The 17,393-nt window shown below is 47.7% G+C and overlaps 1 protein-coding gene across 1 annotated transcript in view; it reads right to left on the reverse strand.

Moving 5' to 3' along the window:
- DOCK4 (dedicator of cytokinesis 4) overlaps positions 1–17,393 on the reverse strand; it is a 323,634-nt gene that overhangs the window by 167,637 nt on the left and 138,604 nt on the right. Inside the window, exons 2-5 of the mRNA XM_054571366.1 lie at positions 9,966–10,049; positions 7,838–7,878; positions 5,644–5,699; positions 1,789–1,885 (exon numbers count right to left, since the gene is read on the reverse strand). Of these exons, the coding sequence (XP_054427341.1) occupies positions 1,789–1,885; positions 5,644–5,699; positions 7,838–7,878; positions 9,966–10,049 (278 nt within the window). The remainder of the gene's footprint in view (positions 1–1,788; positions 1,886–5,643; positions 5,700–7,837; positions 7,879–9,965; positions 10,050–17,393) is intronic.

The raw sequence follows: 17,393 nt of genomic DNA on the forward strand, positions 1-17,393 counted from the left end.
TCCAACACCTTCCAGTGGAGAGGCGAGGTGCCGTACGACTGCTGGAAAACACCGCGGGCAGCACCCGATCCACTCCAGCACGGGCCTTACACTAAAACGTTCACCACGAAACATGCATGTCAGGAAAAAGAGCACCCAGAAGGTCCAGCATAGCCAAGTATGGCTCAAGGTCAAAAATCTGGCATCTCCTGGGTCAACTTTATATTTGTTCCTGGTGTAAGTACCGTCCCAGTGCCCGGGGAAATTGTAAAAATATTCCTGCCTCTATTGCTCGGAACAGTAGGCGGTAAGGAGGTTACTCCTAGAGCTCGCAACACAAGATTTTCCAGCCCATCTAGTGTGTCCCCAAAATAGACGCTCGACACCTCAAAAGCAGGGCCAAAGGGCTAGAAAAGGCACAATCAAGAGGAAATGCAACTTTGTTCCCCACACACAAGGGTAAGTGCTGGCCTGGGCACTGAGCAGAACACACACTGCCGTTATTTTTACTCGCCGCACACTGGGTATCGGGAGGCGGTCATTTGAACATTTCGCATAGTTCCATTTTCCATGTCACCATCACGCACAATGTTATTTTAAGTAAAATAACACTTGGATTTTATGTTCATTCTAACATATCATTTCTTTTCATCTTCAAAGGAGGCCTTCGTTCCCTGGGCAGCGTCCCAGCCCTGAGCCCGGTGACCTCCACCCTGCCCTGGCCAGGCCCCAGCCCAGCGGAGACGCGGGCGTTTCATCCGCGATCCTGCTGGGGGCCCTGCCACTGACCGCTGAAGCCACAGGGCCCGGCCAGACGCGTCCAAACCAAAAGGGTTTGTCTCCGGGGCTTTTGAAGACTCTCTTGCCTCAATAAAATGTCCTACCGCACTTTATGTGGAACAAACAATAAAAACGGGCACTCTGTGCCCATGTCCCTCTTTAATTTGGACTGACCCTTTGACAGGCCCTTCGAATCATTTCGTCAGGGTAAGAACACCATCGTGATCTGAACGCACCTCTGCAAATGATGAAGCTGTTCTATGCCTTCCTTTGAAAATAATGAACTTGACCCACCTCACCAATTTCTGCACATCCAGGGGTTCCCGGGGAGGGCTCCGTCCCTGTGAGAACCCCGGCCCAGCCACCTTCCAACAGCGCTGCCTGGCCACAAGCTCCACCCGCGGCCTCCCTTCCCCGCCCCGCTCGCTGGCGAGCTGGACGGTCAGGCTTGCCGTTCCCGCCGGTGGTTGTGGGGAGAGGGGACGCCGTGCACAGAGCGCCCCCTGCAGGCACGCAGTAAGTGCCATGCGTTCTGGTAAGCAGATAAGTACGCATACACAGGCCCCCAGAACACTGCCCCCCTTTTTTATTCAAGAAACGTTCCTTTTCATGGCAGATTTAAAGAGTTTCATTGACTGTGGGCAAGCAGTTGCACACTTTCAGTATACTTGAATCATACAGCAAATTAAAGTACAATAAAATACCACCAGTCCGAGAACTATGTTGAAAATAAGTCTACTTCTTCTTTACATTTAGATATTTTCAGAAAGCCTGACACTAGCTCCGTGTAAAACACCCTGCTTCATTAGATGCCAGGAAAATCATCTCTTGCGTTCCTGCAGCGATGAAAAGAGCTTGCAGACCAGTGCGCAGCGCCCACGGGGACTGACCGCACCACGGCCGTCCCCGAGCCCAGCGTCCTGGGCTCCCGGAGGAGGGCTGGGGACGCAGAGCCGGCGCTTCCCCTTGTCCAGCCATTTCCGAAAACAATTCTCTATCGAAGACACCGCGCGGCCGGGAGGGACCTACCACGTAGAGCTGCTTCCACATGGCCCCCCAGTCTCTCAGCGTCGACGTCATCTCTGTGATAACGGAGTCTTCTGTGGGAATGACCATTTCAAACTGTCTGTGAAATCAAAGAAGAAAAACGAAGTACGCATGCAGACCTCACGGACGGCCACTTCCTTCTGAATGCCCCCAAGGGTAACCCCAGGGAGGGAGCCACGTCGCTGCCCTGGGCTCTGTGGACGGTGACGGGCCGGTTCTGGACTGGCGAGCAGTGGGGGTCACGGCACTGCCATCCCAAAGGGACCAGCCACGCCATCCAGATGGAACGGAGGAGGGTGGCGGGGAAGCAGTAATATCGGAAGAGCTCTGCCCCGGCCACAGCGGGCGCAGGGAGCAGCAGCGCGTTGAGCGCTCCCAGCCCCTGGGCCCTGCCTGTGACGGGAGGCCCCCAGGCCCCCAGGCCCCCATTCCCGGGACAGACGGGGCCTTTGCTCTCCACGCCCTGCGACCCCAGGGCGTGACGCGGCTGTGAGCTCCCAGACTGACGAGACACCAGGCACTGACCAAACACCCATAGGATGCCTCACCGCTTCATTTTTATTGTTTGTAAATGGAGCCCTGAAAATGATTAGTTTTGCCTACTAGTGGTGGTATCATGCATTGTCAGACTTATTAAGGGCTTAAGCCAACACAGATTTTTGAGTACCCATTGCAAAATGTCCTTCTCTACGATCAGGGCAAGATATTCTCCTGATTTCTTTCCTATAAGTCAGCAACTATTCTTGGGAAATACTCAGCCCACTATCAAGTAAGGTGGGGTCCCACTGTTGAGTAGATACATAAGGAGACAGGAGGGGAAAAAAACAGAAGACTTAATTTGTTCTTTGTACCTACAATAACCTTTTTCTTCATCTCAAGTTTCTATTCTCAAATTCTTTCCGTTTTTATGCAGGTTAAAATCATTAAGGGGTTATTACTACTGCTTCTCAAAAGAATGCTACCGACTATATTGATGAGGGTTTTCTTCTTCATTTGAGTTTTCCCCAAGAACAACGTCTACTACATAGAGGATAACAGCATATTAGATTCTCAACCAAGAAAATGACTTCTAGCATGAAGTTCACAAATGCTCTGCAGTCCCTGTTCGATGTTATGTCTGGAGAAGGTGCACTCTCTTCCGTTAAGTTTTCACGGGAACTAAAATCTCGCCTTGATCTCTGCCCCAACACCGTCTCCTCTCCTCGCTCCAAGCTGCTGCTAAAACACTTGCCCTGTGACTGTCTCCCTCCCCCCTGGAGCTTAAACACAACCGAAAATGTAAAGCCAGGAGGAAAGTAAACAAGAATACATGAACTGTGGCACACACAGACTTGGCATCAAGCCTGCAAGTGACATTTTCAAATGGTAGTGCACTCACTCTGTGTTTGAAGTAGCTGTTGCGATTTCACTGATGACTATTTGGAGGCAGGGATGACAAAATGATCAGATACAAGCTCAAGGAGGGAACAGCGCCTTTCAAGGAACATGCCGCCGCCCACTGCACCTTCAAAAGCGTCAGGACCCCGCAGCAGTGACCAATCCAGGCGGGGCCTCGCCGTTCACGAACTCTAAGTCAAAGTACGGACCCCCTCCCTACCACCCTCAGCGACCCAGGCAAGGGCACGAAGGCAATTCAGTCTGCGGGAAGTTGATTTGGGTTTGTTCAACCCAAATCTAAATTTTCAAGAAGCACAAAATTGCCATTTTCAGGGAGGCAGCTGTTTCCGGTTAATTATACCAAAACCAGAATCAGCCTCCGCAGAGCCTGCCGTAAGCAGCTGCCCCTGCAATGGGGCTCTGCCCGGTGGCTCGGAGAAGCTCTCCGCAGCCGCTTCGCCCTGGCGGCCCAACGGGCTGCTGGTCCTGACTCTGAGGCAGGGACATCGCACCCCCGCGAGGCCCCTCCCCGGGGAAGCAGTCCCCAGGTGAGACAGCTCTCCTCCGTTTCCAGCTCAAGCTTTGCTTCCTGTTAACAGTCCTAGAATCTAGGGTCTCGATTCCAACATTTTTACTTTTTAAGGAAATAAATTTTGGCTCTGCCCCGAAGTTCTCTTGTGTGATGCTCATCCTGCACTGTGGCAGGCACACTCACCGCCAAACGAGTCTCAAACGTAACCAAATTCTGGGTCACCTTTACCCACATTTCCTCTTCCTCGGGGCCCAGGGAAGAGGGCGAGATATGAGACAGTTACAATCCAGGGCAAAAGGAAAGCAAAAGGCATGCATTTTCATAAAAACTGCCCCACCCGAATCTGCTGTGAGAGATGGGACTTCCACGGGTCGGAAAGGCTCCCGTCTTGTGTGTCCCGTGGTCAGAGTGGAAGTGGGGCTGGGCGGCCCTTCGCTCTGAAAATCTCAGGGTGGGGTTTGAGACACAGGGAGCGCAGAGGCCTGGCCGCCGGGGTCTGCCCAGGTGCTCGCGTCATGGAACCAGGTAGAGAGACCTTGGGGCTTCCACGTCGCCCAGCCCAGATCACTGGGGCCGACAGGTCAGGTGAAAGAACAAGCTGGTGGCTGACGTGTTTTGGGGACTCTCCTCAGGGTGACTTGAGGGGGGGCTGGACAGCATCACACCGCATCGGGGGGCGGGGGGTACTCCCAAAGCACCAAGCACTTGGCCTGACTCACTTCTGGTAGATTATAGTGACACAACATTTCTGATGAACACCCATTCATTAAAAGGGGAGTAACAGTGGTAATTAATAGCCCAGGGTTTTCAACTACTGAGTTACGTGGTTACTAACTATTACTACTCTTAATAACAATGATATTGCTTCAAGTAGTTAAGACATACAGTATAAGAGTGTCCTCGACTCTAAGCTTCATCCATCTAGGAAACACACGCTGTACTGTAGACTCTCAGCCATGGGTGGAAGTTATTTCACTAACTAAGATTTAATACCCTGCCTTTATGGAGAGTGGATATAAGAATCATCCATTTGAATGGCATCCTTGGAATTCTTTTGGTAAACCTCAAGCTGGAAGATCCCAGTTACCGTGCTCTAGAATGTGCTTTAAAAATTCAGAAAAGTTGCTATTTTCGGTTATTTGAGGGAAAATACAATTTTTATGGCTGAACCCAGTCTTTCTTTTGTCCTAAAATAAAAAATATTCAACGATCCATGCATATTCCTTGTGACACCGGCAGCTAACGTGGGGGCCCAAATCCGTGGCCTTTACACTGACCGGCTAGTGTAGCCACTTAGGTGAGCCAGTTCTATGGTTGCATCCTGGGGTATTTTACTTCGGTGATCTCTGGTCCTCACAGCTGCCCCAAGTCCTTTTGAAAACAGACTGGAAAAACTCTTTAAGTGTATGAAAAATCCTAGGCAATCAATGAGCTTAACTGAGAAAAATATCACAGAAATGGCGTTCTCGGAAGCATAATAATGGCTTTGTGACGAGGTCACCCAAGGATAGGGTCCTCTCTCCAAGTAGAGAGACAGACTTCGCTGCTTACAGTCCGTGGCGAGTCCAGGACATTCCTGGGGTTTGGGACATGACTCAGCACTCGACGGGCCTGGCCACCGTGCTTCCCTCCCTGCGGCAGAAGCCAAAGCGAACCAACCCCTGTGTCGGGCTGGGCCACGGCCACACCGTGTGGACAGTGGGGGCCCCCACGGCGCCCTAACGCCACCGCCGACCAGCACACGCAGACGTGGCTCTTTCATTTTCTCCGCCGACGGGTGAGCGCAATTCATCTTTATAAAACAGCACGGACAGTGGTATCATCTTTTTTTTGTTCGTCGGTCAAAACAATTAACAAGCTTTTCAAATTTCAAAATAAGTGATGGTTCTGTGAAAATCCCCCAACTATTAATAAAACTCATTTCTTACCCTTTGTTCTTCACAAAGGCATTTTTCAAGTGGACGTAGCTGGAAGGAAAGATACCCTGGAAGAGAAAAACAGCGAGGTTGCAGTGCTAGGGGTCTGTCCGAGGTGGGTTCACAAGTCATGTGTCGAAAACACAGCCTACAGCGTAACAACATGAGGACTGGCAGAAAACAACATCTCTCCCACATTCCCGAGGCTAACTCTACGGGCGCGTAGACTCATTCCTTTTCTTTTCTACTCTTCACTAGCTTACAGATTTTAAATTCTCTAAAACAGATATAATTTTTAAAAATTAAGGGATTAGCCAAAGAACATATGTGCATAACCCACAGACACAAATAACGATGTGGTGATAGTGGAAAGGGGAGTGGGCGTGAAGGCGGGGGCGGGGGGCAAAGGTAGGAGAGATGGACGTCTGCGATCGGGGAAAAAAAATAAAGTAAAACAATTAAATCTCATTCGAAAACATATCTTTATATGACAGAAATTTTAAAATTTTTCAGGAATTTTGCCTAAAAAGTATGTTATATTGAAAAATATTTTTTACACAATATTGCCTGGTTTTGAAAAAAGGTCATTCTGTTTGTTTTGGGTACTCTTTTTCTTCTCTCCAAAACACTCATGTGTGTATTTAAAATTACACACTAGGAAAAAAAAAACTAATTTGAATTTTAAGACAATGTGTATATTAAGTGTTGTGGAAGATCTTCGATGAAAACATAGCAGTAACTAATCACCAGGCTGCCATTCCCATGAAACAAAAACTAAACAAAAGCAGCCAGGCTGGCTTCAAGCTTTTTATTGTGGGGAAAAGATGGGACAAGAAAATTTCCTTTGTTCTCTGTGGGAAATTGAAAGAAACAACATTAAAAAGATGAGCATCAATTTTATCGTCCATTAAATGACAATATCCTCTGAATGATTTTTTATGTATAATCAAATGACAAATTCAATTAAATATTTAGAAAAACAAATGTCATTTGAATACATTATCACCGCTATGTATCCAAGGATAACATAAAATTTAATAAGCAAATTCTGTATACACAAAACAATAGTAAAGAGGTACATTGATTAAAAAATACTGTTCAAAATTTAAATTTGCCTCAATATGGTAGGATTAACAGAGTAATTACAATAAAGAAAAATTCAGAATTTCAAATTAAAAGAATGACAGAAATAACAGAAGTCTAATAGATATTTTTCCTCAAACAAGTTCTAAATGGATAATTAAATACTGAAGCTATATTTGCATGTGAGTAGCAGATGTCCAAAAATAACTTTAAATGAGGGCTATAGTGTTAAAAAAAAAAAATTAAATCTGCATACTCTTTCATCCCTCAGGCTTTCCTTTAAAATGACCTAAAATAAATGAAATAAAGTAATTAAACAAAGTTGTATCATCCAGAAAAAGGGTAAAAGGCGGAAATTCAGGCAAAAGAAAAAAAATCACACAATTTCTTATCTATAATCCCATTAAGCCATAATTCAACCAAAAAAGAGAACATGACACATAAGAAAATATTTGAGAATGTGGAAAGTATTGGGGGAAGGTTGGGGAGATTAGAATAGAGGAGGAGAACACAGACAGAGGTAAAGATTAGTGTCAAAATCATTAACTACACTAATGGAAGGTAAAACAAAAACCACAGTGCTCTCAGTCCTGAAGAGGCATCCAAATAGATCAAGGACAACGGGTCTTAGCGCCCGTCTGCCGTGGCAGGAAGATGCCACATTATGTCATGGTTTTCCCATGTCTCAGCTGCCAAAGCGCAAAGCTCTCTTAACACAGCGCTGAGATAAACCCGCTCCCCCAACTCAGTGCTTTGCAAACGGTAACTACGGAAAAGATTCAATATCTTGCTTCAATGTTTCTTTTGAAATATGTATTCCCCTTGTCTGAAGTTTAATTTTGCCCTCAGTGAAACTAACGCCTCAAAAAGATCTTATTTATGTATAATGAGCTTATTAAGGTCTTCTCAGTACAAATTTCCAGAGCTACACAGGATTATCTCATTTCAGTAGCATTTCTTAACTATAATCCAAGTTCAAAGGAATTTCTGAAATTATGAAAATCCGTATTGCCACTTGGCATTTCAACTGAGAGTCCCAACTGTAATTTCAACTGGATAATGAAATGACGTAAAATAACTTTAAAAATCCCACAGCTGTGGTTAGAAGTTATAATTTTTTTACCTTGACATTTGGGTTTTTTAAGGCAAATCCTCTGTACCAGCCTGTGAAGAAATAATCATAGTCATCCTTAAATAAATCATTGTGATAGTTTAAAGAAATGATTACAAATCAATCTGTTCTTTGCTACGTCTCAGAGAAATTCAAGAATCTGCACAAGATTTAATATATTTCCAAAATCTCTTTGCCTGGATACAAAGCCCAGACTCGGCTACCAAAGGCTGACGCTCGGCCAGCAGGCGCGTGGTGAGTCTGCCTGTCCCCTGGGCTGCCCTCCGGGACCCGAGCCGGGCTCATGGCCCCAGATGGGGAGTGCAGCAGAGGGGACAGAGTCGAGCAGGCTGCAGTGACTACGGAGGGCTCGGCGGGGGCGGGAAACACCTTTGTAAAGCAACTGATTCTGAACCATTTCGCTGTACCCCTGAAACCGATACAAAATAATTTCTTTAAAAAAAAGAGGAGGGTGAAGCCATGTCTCATCCACGAGAGAATTAATGGGCACTCCCTTTCCTCAGCTCAGGGTCCAAGCACCGTCGCTTTTATTCTATTAATAAAAGTAACAGAAGCGGAAGGCCTGTTGCCAAACCTCCCAGCAGTGCTGAATCGGCTCCACAGCACCATCCTTACAGGGAACGTACCTTTTTTATAAAACAAGTACAGGAATATATATATTTTTTTTCTGTAAATGTAGAGTTAATATACAGCCCCTTATAAATGTATTATTTTCAACTTATAGTTTCAAGTAGAGAAACCATTTTTATTTATCAGTAGGAAATTATTTTACCATGCAACAAATGCTCTACTGAATCAATTTTTTTGATTAATAGAATTTTCAAAAAGAAATACTTGAACTTTGTGTTTAAATATTTTTGTTCCTCATAAGTTTTTTTAAGGATATACTGTAAAAAAAGAAAAATCATGCCTAATGGTTTTAAAACCAGAAGAAAAAAAGTGAATTAAGAATCAGAAATTTCTGTATCTTAGGGTTTAATAAATCCCTTAAAGAACATATCCAAGAAATATATCCACTCTTAAGTAATTATTCTAACAGAAGCCAAACTTCTTGAAACTGCACAAATGTCATGGAGAGATCTGTCCAATTATACTGTACAGAAAGTTCTTAGATTACAAGATAGTTCCTATTAGCTGTGGATCACATTTTAAGGCACTAATTCAAAACAGTTTTTATACTTATCTGCATACAAAGTAGAAACAGACAAATTGCATCTGGCAACGCCATAGAGAACATTACATTTTTAAAGGTATCAACTGCAGTAGCCAGGACAAATGCTCATGTCTTACCAGCTTCTAACCAAATGCAGCAGCTCTGTTTGGGAGGAATACAATTTAATCAATAATGAACCTTGATATGATAGAATATTATCATATTATAAATTCCTAATCAGGACAACAGGTTAGGAAGGAAATGAATATTTGAGGATGTACTGATGGGACTTTTGTGTTCAGTCTATTCACAAAGAACAGTCATTTCATTGGGATCTTTTTAAGGACTAAAGTTTAAGGATGCTTTGCAGAACCGGAGTGGAAACATTTGAGAATATATTGGGTATCTTGATTTAATGAGTAATCTGCTATAAAAAAAAATAATCATCATACAGTTTCACATAACATACTCCACTAAGATGTCAAACGCATCCAAGAATTCCAGTGCGCACCTGGAGGGCTGGGGACAGCGGGCCACCGCATGGGAGCCGAGTTCACCTGGGCAGGACCCCTCCCCTGCGGCTCCGGCCAGCCCACCTTGGGGCAGCCACTTCTGGGCCCCCTGTCCTGGGGAGTCTACCCGGCCCTTGAGAGTCTAAGAAAGGACCTTGAGTCTGGGACTGAGTCACGGACTCCCACAGATACAGTAGCCTCGACTGCTTTCTGTGTTGGCATTTGGTGAATGTAAGGAAATAATATTCAGGAGAAAATACCATCAGCTTTAAAAATACCAAAGGATGCTTTCTCACACGCCAAACAACAGGTATGCAAGAAACAAGTCTTGCCAAACACGGTTCATGGTGACTCGGGGAAAAGCCGCGGCACCAGAGGCGCGCGGACAGAGCGCGCCCGCGTCCTGAGCTGCCCGGGGCAGTCGGCACGGCCCCGGGCGCCGCCGCCCACTCACCGTCACACTTCTCCAGGATCTGCACTGTGTCTCCAATCTCCAGCGACAGGCCGTAGGGGACGGTGCCTCGGAAGCTGGCAATGGCTGTAAGAAATGACACAGGAGCGATCAGACAGGCGCGCCCGGGGCTGCGCGGCTCACCGCGCGATGCGCGTGGGCAGGGAGCGTGCGTGTGAGCGGGAAGCACCCTCTGACAGCTACAGGCGCGGCCACGTTTTAATTTTATATATTTTCAGAGTCAACTTTTTTAAGTTTCTAAACTTTGCCAACTCCTTAGTTGAATAAGTACTATAAACAGGAATTTCCAGGATAGGGAATTTGCTAAATTTCCGTTTCCCACATGTTCACTGCGATGCCCACTCCCCACCCAGGCACCAACCCCTGGTGGTTAATAAACATACATTGGCTAATAAGTGAGGAATGTATTTCCTACTCGTTATTAAGCTTCGTTTGCCTTTCTGCTGCATTGATTGAAGGAGATGTCTTCTCCTTAGGCTGTGAGCTCCTCAAGAGAAGGGACTCTGTCTCTCTGCTCCCTACTATGTCCCCAGGACCTGCCCAGTATGTGGCATGGAAGCAGTCTTCTGTGCAGTGATCAGCAGTGACATTTTACTACAGCCACCCTGACCAAGCCCGCACAGCTGAGCCGTCACGGCGTTTGCAGTGGGTGGGGGGCAAGGGCCACCCCTGAGCCCTCCCTGCTGCTTATTGGTGGGTCGGTTGCTGAAGCACTTTGCGAGCTGGGCAGGACCAGGGTGTGGCACCAGACAGAAAGCGGTGTAGGTCCGCAAGCCCGGGCACCTGGAGGGCCTTCCAGAGGATGAGCACAGCAGTTCTCCCAGAAACGGTAACGCTCAGCTCACGTGGAGACATGGCCAGAGACACAGGGAAGCGCACCCCACCCACAGCACGAGCAGAGGCGTCTGCTACAGGCAGGTACGTGCAGAAACGACTGTGCAGTTCACATCAGAGGAAATGGCGGCAAACACGCTCAGCACTTGCTTTTTAAAAAGCCGCGGTGGTGGAAGCGGACTTCCGAATTCTGTCCCGATTAGGGAGGCGTCGACACAACCCCAACCCCCTAGTAAGTGACTCTAATGCTGTGAACATATTTCAGAAGCCCCACGAACGGAACACACGTATCTGTCAAAAATAAAAACATGCCGATGAGTAATGGGCTTTTAGAGAAGCGAAAAGCCCCTTTATGATCTCTAAACAAAACGAACACCAGAAATCAAAACACAGCAAAACACAGGACAGAAAACACAACCCTGAGCCCACGAGATGGATGGAAATGACAACACAGCAGCCAAGTTAGGGCGTCTGAGATCAGCGCTGATTCACAATGTCATGTTCTAGCTATAATCATAAGTGCCACGTGGCCTCCTACTGATGTGCTAGACATTTGCTCAAAAAATAACCAAGGGCCTAGACACTTCCCAGATTACTTCAAATAACTTTCAGAGGCCTCTTCTTACAAGGGACTGACCACTGGACAGACTGATTATAGTTCAAAAGACTTGAAACAAGCTCGCACCCAGAGCTGCTTGGACACTGGCGGCGTCGCCTTCTGCGGCACACAGATGCCCGGGCCGGCTCCCCCCACCACCTTTCAGCCCTCACGAGCGCCGCGGTTACCCCGCCCCACAGCCAGCTACCCTCGCGGCCCCTCACCCCCTTCCTGAACACAGTAGCGCCGTCCTGGGGTGTCGCCGCCCTGCAGGCTTTGCTCCGCCCAACCCAGCCTTCTCGGGGTTCAGGAGCCCTTCTACCAAAGCCACTGGCGCCCACGCTGTGACCACATTCACGCCGCCTTTCAGGAGCCTGTCCTCTCCTCCAGTCCTCTGACCTCCTCTAGCTGCCTTCCCTTGGCCGTCCTCTTAAACGCTGGTGTCGTCCTCCAGACGCTGCTTCCGCCCTCAGGGTGGCAGGTGCAAGGGCCGGGTGAAGGGAAATGACATCACACTTGGTGTCGTGGGACGTGTGTGGGAGCCCAGATCTTACCATGTGGCCACTGTGAGACTCCGGCCAAGACGCCAACCTCTCGGAATCTATCGCCTCGTCTGGCAAACGGGATAACAATAACGGAATTGCAAGTGGGAGCAGGGGGATTAAATACTTGGTCACACTGTCTGGAATGGTCTAGCCATTAACTGTTTAAACTGTACTTTTCCAGTCTATTCCTATATGAAAAGTCTGTCCAGAAAATATCCTGCCCCGTAATATGAAAAATAAAGATATTTGTTGAAGAACATACAAGATACAAGAAACACTGAAGATAGGACAATGCTGTTGCAGTTCCCTTCAGGCTGGGCACCTGAGGACCTCACACAGTTCTCCCAGCATCTCCTCCACTCTTCAAAACACTCTGCAAAATCCTTTGTTGGACTCTCAGTTAGCCACCCCATCGTATTTTCCTGAATTTCATCAACATTCTGAAATCTCTTCCCTTTCAAAGGTGATTTTAGTTCGGGGAAAGCCGGAAGTCACAGGGCACCGAATCCGGGCTGCAGGGCGGCTGAGTCACCTGGGGGACTGCAGGCCGTCCTTTGTGCCGCACTTTTATCTGCCTTGCGCTCACTGCGTCGTCCCCGAAAGCTTTCTGAGTCATCTGAATGGTTTCCGCAGAAGGACGTTCATGCTTAATGCAAACTCTGATGCAGATTTGTTGCTCCACTCGCTCAGTCATGTTGAATGTGACAGCCACACAGTACACGTGCTCACTCAGCGGCGTCTACGGCCCCCACCGGTGGGTACAGTGAAGTCATCGTTGTTCATGTATGCACATTCCAGTCCACTCTCCTGGGCTGCCAGGCTCCATTGATGTCACAAAAACCATTCTCGTTATATTAACAATGGCTGGACTTTTTCGGGACAGACCTTGTACATTCTACCTATTTAGAAAGAGTTTTAAGACTTCCAGAATTACCTGTTAATAAATGTTTTGTCGAGTCTCTTTCTGAACTTGATTTCTTAAAACTAAGGCATCAAATTACCACCACCACCACCGTAGGAATCCTTCAGAGGGACCACCTGATGGCCCACTCATCACATCACATGAAATAAAACCTCAACTTCCACATTTCATTTGTTTCAGAAATGAGCAAAATTTACAGTTTTGCCCAATCTCGGTACACGACACGACTTATTTAGATACTACTCCCTTCACCGAAGAGTTTGTATGTGTGTGTGTGGTAGACGACGGCTTTTGAAAACAACATCACTGGCTCTCCAGGCTGTACCCCTGTCTCTGTAGTCACATGCGCTACTTCCTTGCACTAAATCATCATACGCACATATCCCCATCCTAGTGGTCCTGCTTCTCTGGAGCGAACTGACTAATATACCTTCCTAATCAATTTTTTAAATACTACTTCTTTTTAACCAATGTTTTAGGACTTCCTGATGTTCACCATAGGTCATGAGTTATCCTTTCTGTGGTGCACTGTGGTAGAACTGTGGTAATTATTAAAATCTTACTTAAAATAAGACTGACTACAAACTACAGTCCATCTCTGACTTACAAGTCATTTATTTTTTGGAAATTTCATAAAGCTGGTAATTTAGAATCAGTGAGTGGATTCTCAAGCTGCCTCATGATAGCCTCCTGAACCAATTAAGCAGCTGAAATAATAATTTCACACGCAAGGGAAACAAAGGATGGAGGGATTCATAACGGAGGATCTATGCCACGGGGGAGGTGGGGAGATACTGGCAAATTTGGACAGAGAGTGGGGAGAAGCTCTCTCCTTCCAAACACCACGTTTCTCACCCTCGTCTCCTAGGAAATCCCAGCCCCACAAAGGGCCACCGACTCTGGAATGAGCCACAGTCTGGCGACCTACCCCGCACGGCTCCGCACCCCCAACACAGACTGTATAATGAGCAGCTCATCTCACTAGCCTTCCATCCCTGCCATTCTCCCCAGGGGAACACGGCCGCATGAGGCTCATCGCTCCTCGACCCCGGTCCCACCCCAACCCCTGGAGCACCCACGGTAGCTGCCTGGCCCTCGGAGCCGAGGGAGTGAAGGCCCCCGTTGCCGGGACACCCCCCCCCCGGGGCCCAGTCCAGCCGCTCTCCAGCCTCTGCAGCGTGAGGACTGGAAGGGCCTTCTCAGGACAGTCACATCGCTACTCTCCACGTGGTGCCTGTACGCCTGGCACTCCCGTGGCGCGTGCTATCCCAGAAGGCCCCCTCACCCCGTGACTTCCCAGATTCTCTGCAAAGCCTTTCTGCTTCCCTCAGTGACTCTTTCTAAAGTAAAAGATATTTAGGGGGGGGAAACGCTGCTGGTTTTATCTTTGAGATTTTAACGGCAGGTTAAGGCAAAGTTCATGCAACTGTGAGGGCCGACCCGAGAGCCGGGATAAAACGCAGCGCTGCCGCCCAGCCCTTCCCGGTGATGAGCGCCCTGCCAAGCCCTCCCGCGGGGTGCTCCTGGGCAGAGCTCCCGGGGCCTCGTCCCCATCCCTCCCACTTCCACTCTATAAACTCATGAAGCAGTTGCTTCCTGTCCTCTCCTCACTGTATTGTCAGCCCAGTATTGGTCCCAGATGTCATCTAAAATCATGGAAAGCTGGATTCTTTGTTAGCAAATTGCTCCACTATTTAAAAGAAACTCTGAAAAACTATCCCCCCATCATACCTCATTTTTAAAGTAGCAATTAAAAGTCACTGTGCTTGACTAGGGTTAAAAATCCTTGTAAATATTATCTGTTCCCCTCTTACAAATGAAACTTGCCAAACTAATTAGATAAGTTTTCCAAAATAGCTTCAAAGATACAAGAGAGCTCTGATGTTAGGACCCAAACCAGCCATTTATTTCACAATACGGTAATTAGGAACAATCCATCTACTGCAATGCTGGGGTTTGAATGGTAATTTTGCATTTGTTTTTATTTTTCTGTGCATCACTGGAAGTGACTCAGTCTGTTCACGAACTGCGTCTGCCAACGTGACTGCCTTCAGGGGTACGCACAAGGCGGGGGTTTCTTACATTCCCATCAACGCAGAGCAGGGCGGCCCAGGCCCCAGGACCATGAGAGGGAGAGAGAGACAGAGAGACGTCTCAAACAACGCAGAAAACTTCCCTTTTGAAAGAAAATCTCAAACTCCCCAAAATAATCTCAACGTACAAAAATTAGCTTGAGAAAAAATAAAGAAGGATCAATACCAATACTTCACAAACTTTTCCAAAAAATATTAACTTGAAGGTGGAATGTATTCTTCCCATGGGTATGTGGGTATTTAATATAATCTTCCTTAACAAAAAGAAGAAGTAGGAGCTGAAACTCCTAAGCATCACTAGATGTTACACCGACATGAAATGCACATGTTAAGAAGCAATGACTGTTTCTTTTATTGATAACTCTAATTTTTTATTTTAAAAAAAAACCTTTTGTTTTATAGCCCTGACCACATGTTAGTCATGCCTTGTAAAGCATTGGCAATTTACTAAAAGTTTCACTATTAGTAATAAGTATAGGTAAATGCAGTGAATTCTTAAAGTTAAAAAGCCATCAGTGTAAGCAAATAATTGAACTATTTCTAAATAAAAATAAATGGATCAGAGAACCAACCATAGGCTATCAAGGCTCTCAAATAATATGCTTTAAAATTCTAAATTGATCAAGTTCTTGTAAAATTCAAATACAAAAATATAAACAAAACAAGTCAATGTCAATAAGTGTCCCTGCCATCTCTTCTAACTTTAGCTCTTACAGCTGAGTGAAATATTCACAAAAGAGTAAGATACATCTTGAAAGTTTTTTCAGTCATTGATTTTTAAGGTCATCTTGGTGTATTAAATATTTGTGCATTTTTAACCCTTCCCCAGTCAGGGCACGTGTCTAGGTTGCGGGTTCAACCCTGGGGGGGGCACATACGGGAGGCAACCACCAATGTTTTTCTCTCTCGTCAATGTTTCTTTCTCTACCCCCGCCAGCCACACCCCCCCGCGAGCCACACCCCCCACCCCTCTCTCTAAAATCGGCCACCATACCCTTGGGCGAGGATTAAAAGGAAAACAGCAGCGGCTACAGGGAAGCGCACGCCATGCCACGCTGGAAGCCGTGTGACTGCGGGAAGTCTTCCTGCTTCTCCCGGCCACCGCCCCAGTTCTGCAGACCCAGCAAGCGAACAGGACACATTAACCAAGATTTTATCAGCATAGACGAGTTAAAACGGACCCACTCTTCCTTCCATGAGCTCACAGTTTTCTGTCTTTGCCCTAAGACAAGACGTTGTCTAGTTCCTGACACGTGTGTCGGAACAACAGGTCGTTCTGTCCGTTCCTGGAGACCAGCAGGGCTGTGTCAGCAGCGGCCGGTGTCAGGCCACTCGAGGTGCATCGACCCAACCCCCGCGGTGAGACGAGTCAGCTTCCAACAACAGCCCCCGCCCCCCGCTGAGGCAGGCCCTTCTGTTGGCTAAAAACCAAACCAAAAACCAAAACCCAACAGCAGCGTCTCAGTGTGAGTTCCCGAATCCTCCAAGCAGTGTGCAGCCTGCACCTACCAGCCCTGTCAGAAACGAACATCTGAGTTCACCTTTGTTTGGGGAGATGAGCAAATGTCAGCCATGTCCTGGAGCTTCTGGCTGCACCGCTCAAACCTTCAAACCTTCAACGCCTCAAACCCGAGGGCCGTGTAAGAGGACAAGGCGCAGAAAACAGGCGACGCTGACCTTGCTCTCTACACCAAAGGCCCACTTGTACCTACAAGTAAAATTTTTAAAAGAAATTTAATGAACGAGCCAAGCTGGGCCATAGAGTCAGGGAGCCGGAGCGTGAGGAGACGGCGTGGGGACCTCAGTCTCCTCCAGCCACCCGGCAGGGGTGCTGCCAGCACCTGCCGTCAGGACTCTGGGCGGCCGGCAGGAGCCCCGTGGAGAGCCTGGGAGGTGTGGAGCACAGCGACGGGCACATCTGGGCTGTCAAGAGATGGTGGCTGTCATCACTGTCACCTGACAAGTAGTTAACCTCAGGGACCGTTCCCTGATGACGCACTGGCGTCCTCGGTTTCCAACCTCTGTGATTCACTGTCAGTCACTGCCTACTAATCACTGGAAGCAGAAGGTCTGCAAATTGCAACCCCCGCCCCCCCCCCCCCCCATTCAAGTATAACTTCCATCACACAGAAGCCTTTGCAGGCGGCCCCCTGGCGGGAGGTCCAGAGCTGCTCCCAAGGGCCGCAGGTGGAGCTGAGAAGAGCCCTTGGTCCTTGGTGCCGTGGAAGGCTCAGCGCTTGGACCAAGGCCCCTGTCTCCCCCGAGCGGCTGCGGTCGCCCTGGGTCAAGCTGCAGAGAGAAGCCCAGCAGGCGAGGCCAAGCGATAGGCAGAGCTGACCTCTCCCTCCGGGAGACACACGTGGGCGTCTCCGGCAGGACCTCGGTCAGGAAGGGCAGCAGGTGAGTAGCAGAGGCTTC

This window comes from Pteronotus mesoamericanus, unplaced genomic scaffold (assembly GCF_021234165.1).
Source record: "Pteronotus mesoamericanus isolate MK-2021 breed Mesoamerican mustached bat unplaced genomic scaffold, CSHL_Meso_final contig_220, whole genome shotgun sequence".
Taxonomy (NCBI): Eukaryota; Metazoa; Chordata; class Mammalia; order Chiroptera; family Mormoopidae; genus Pteronotus; species Pteronotus mesoamericanus.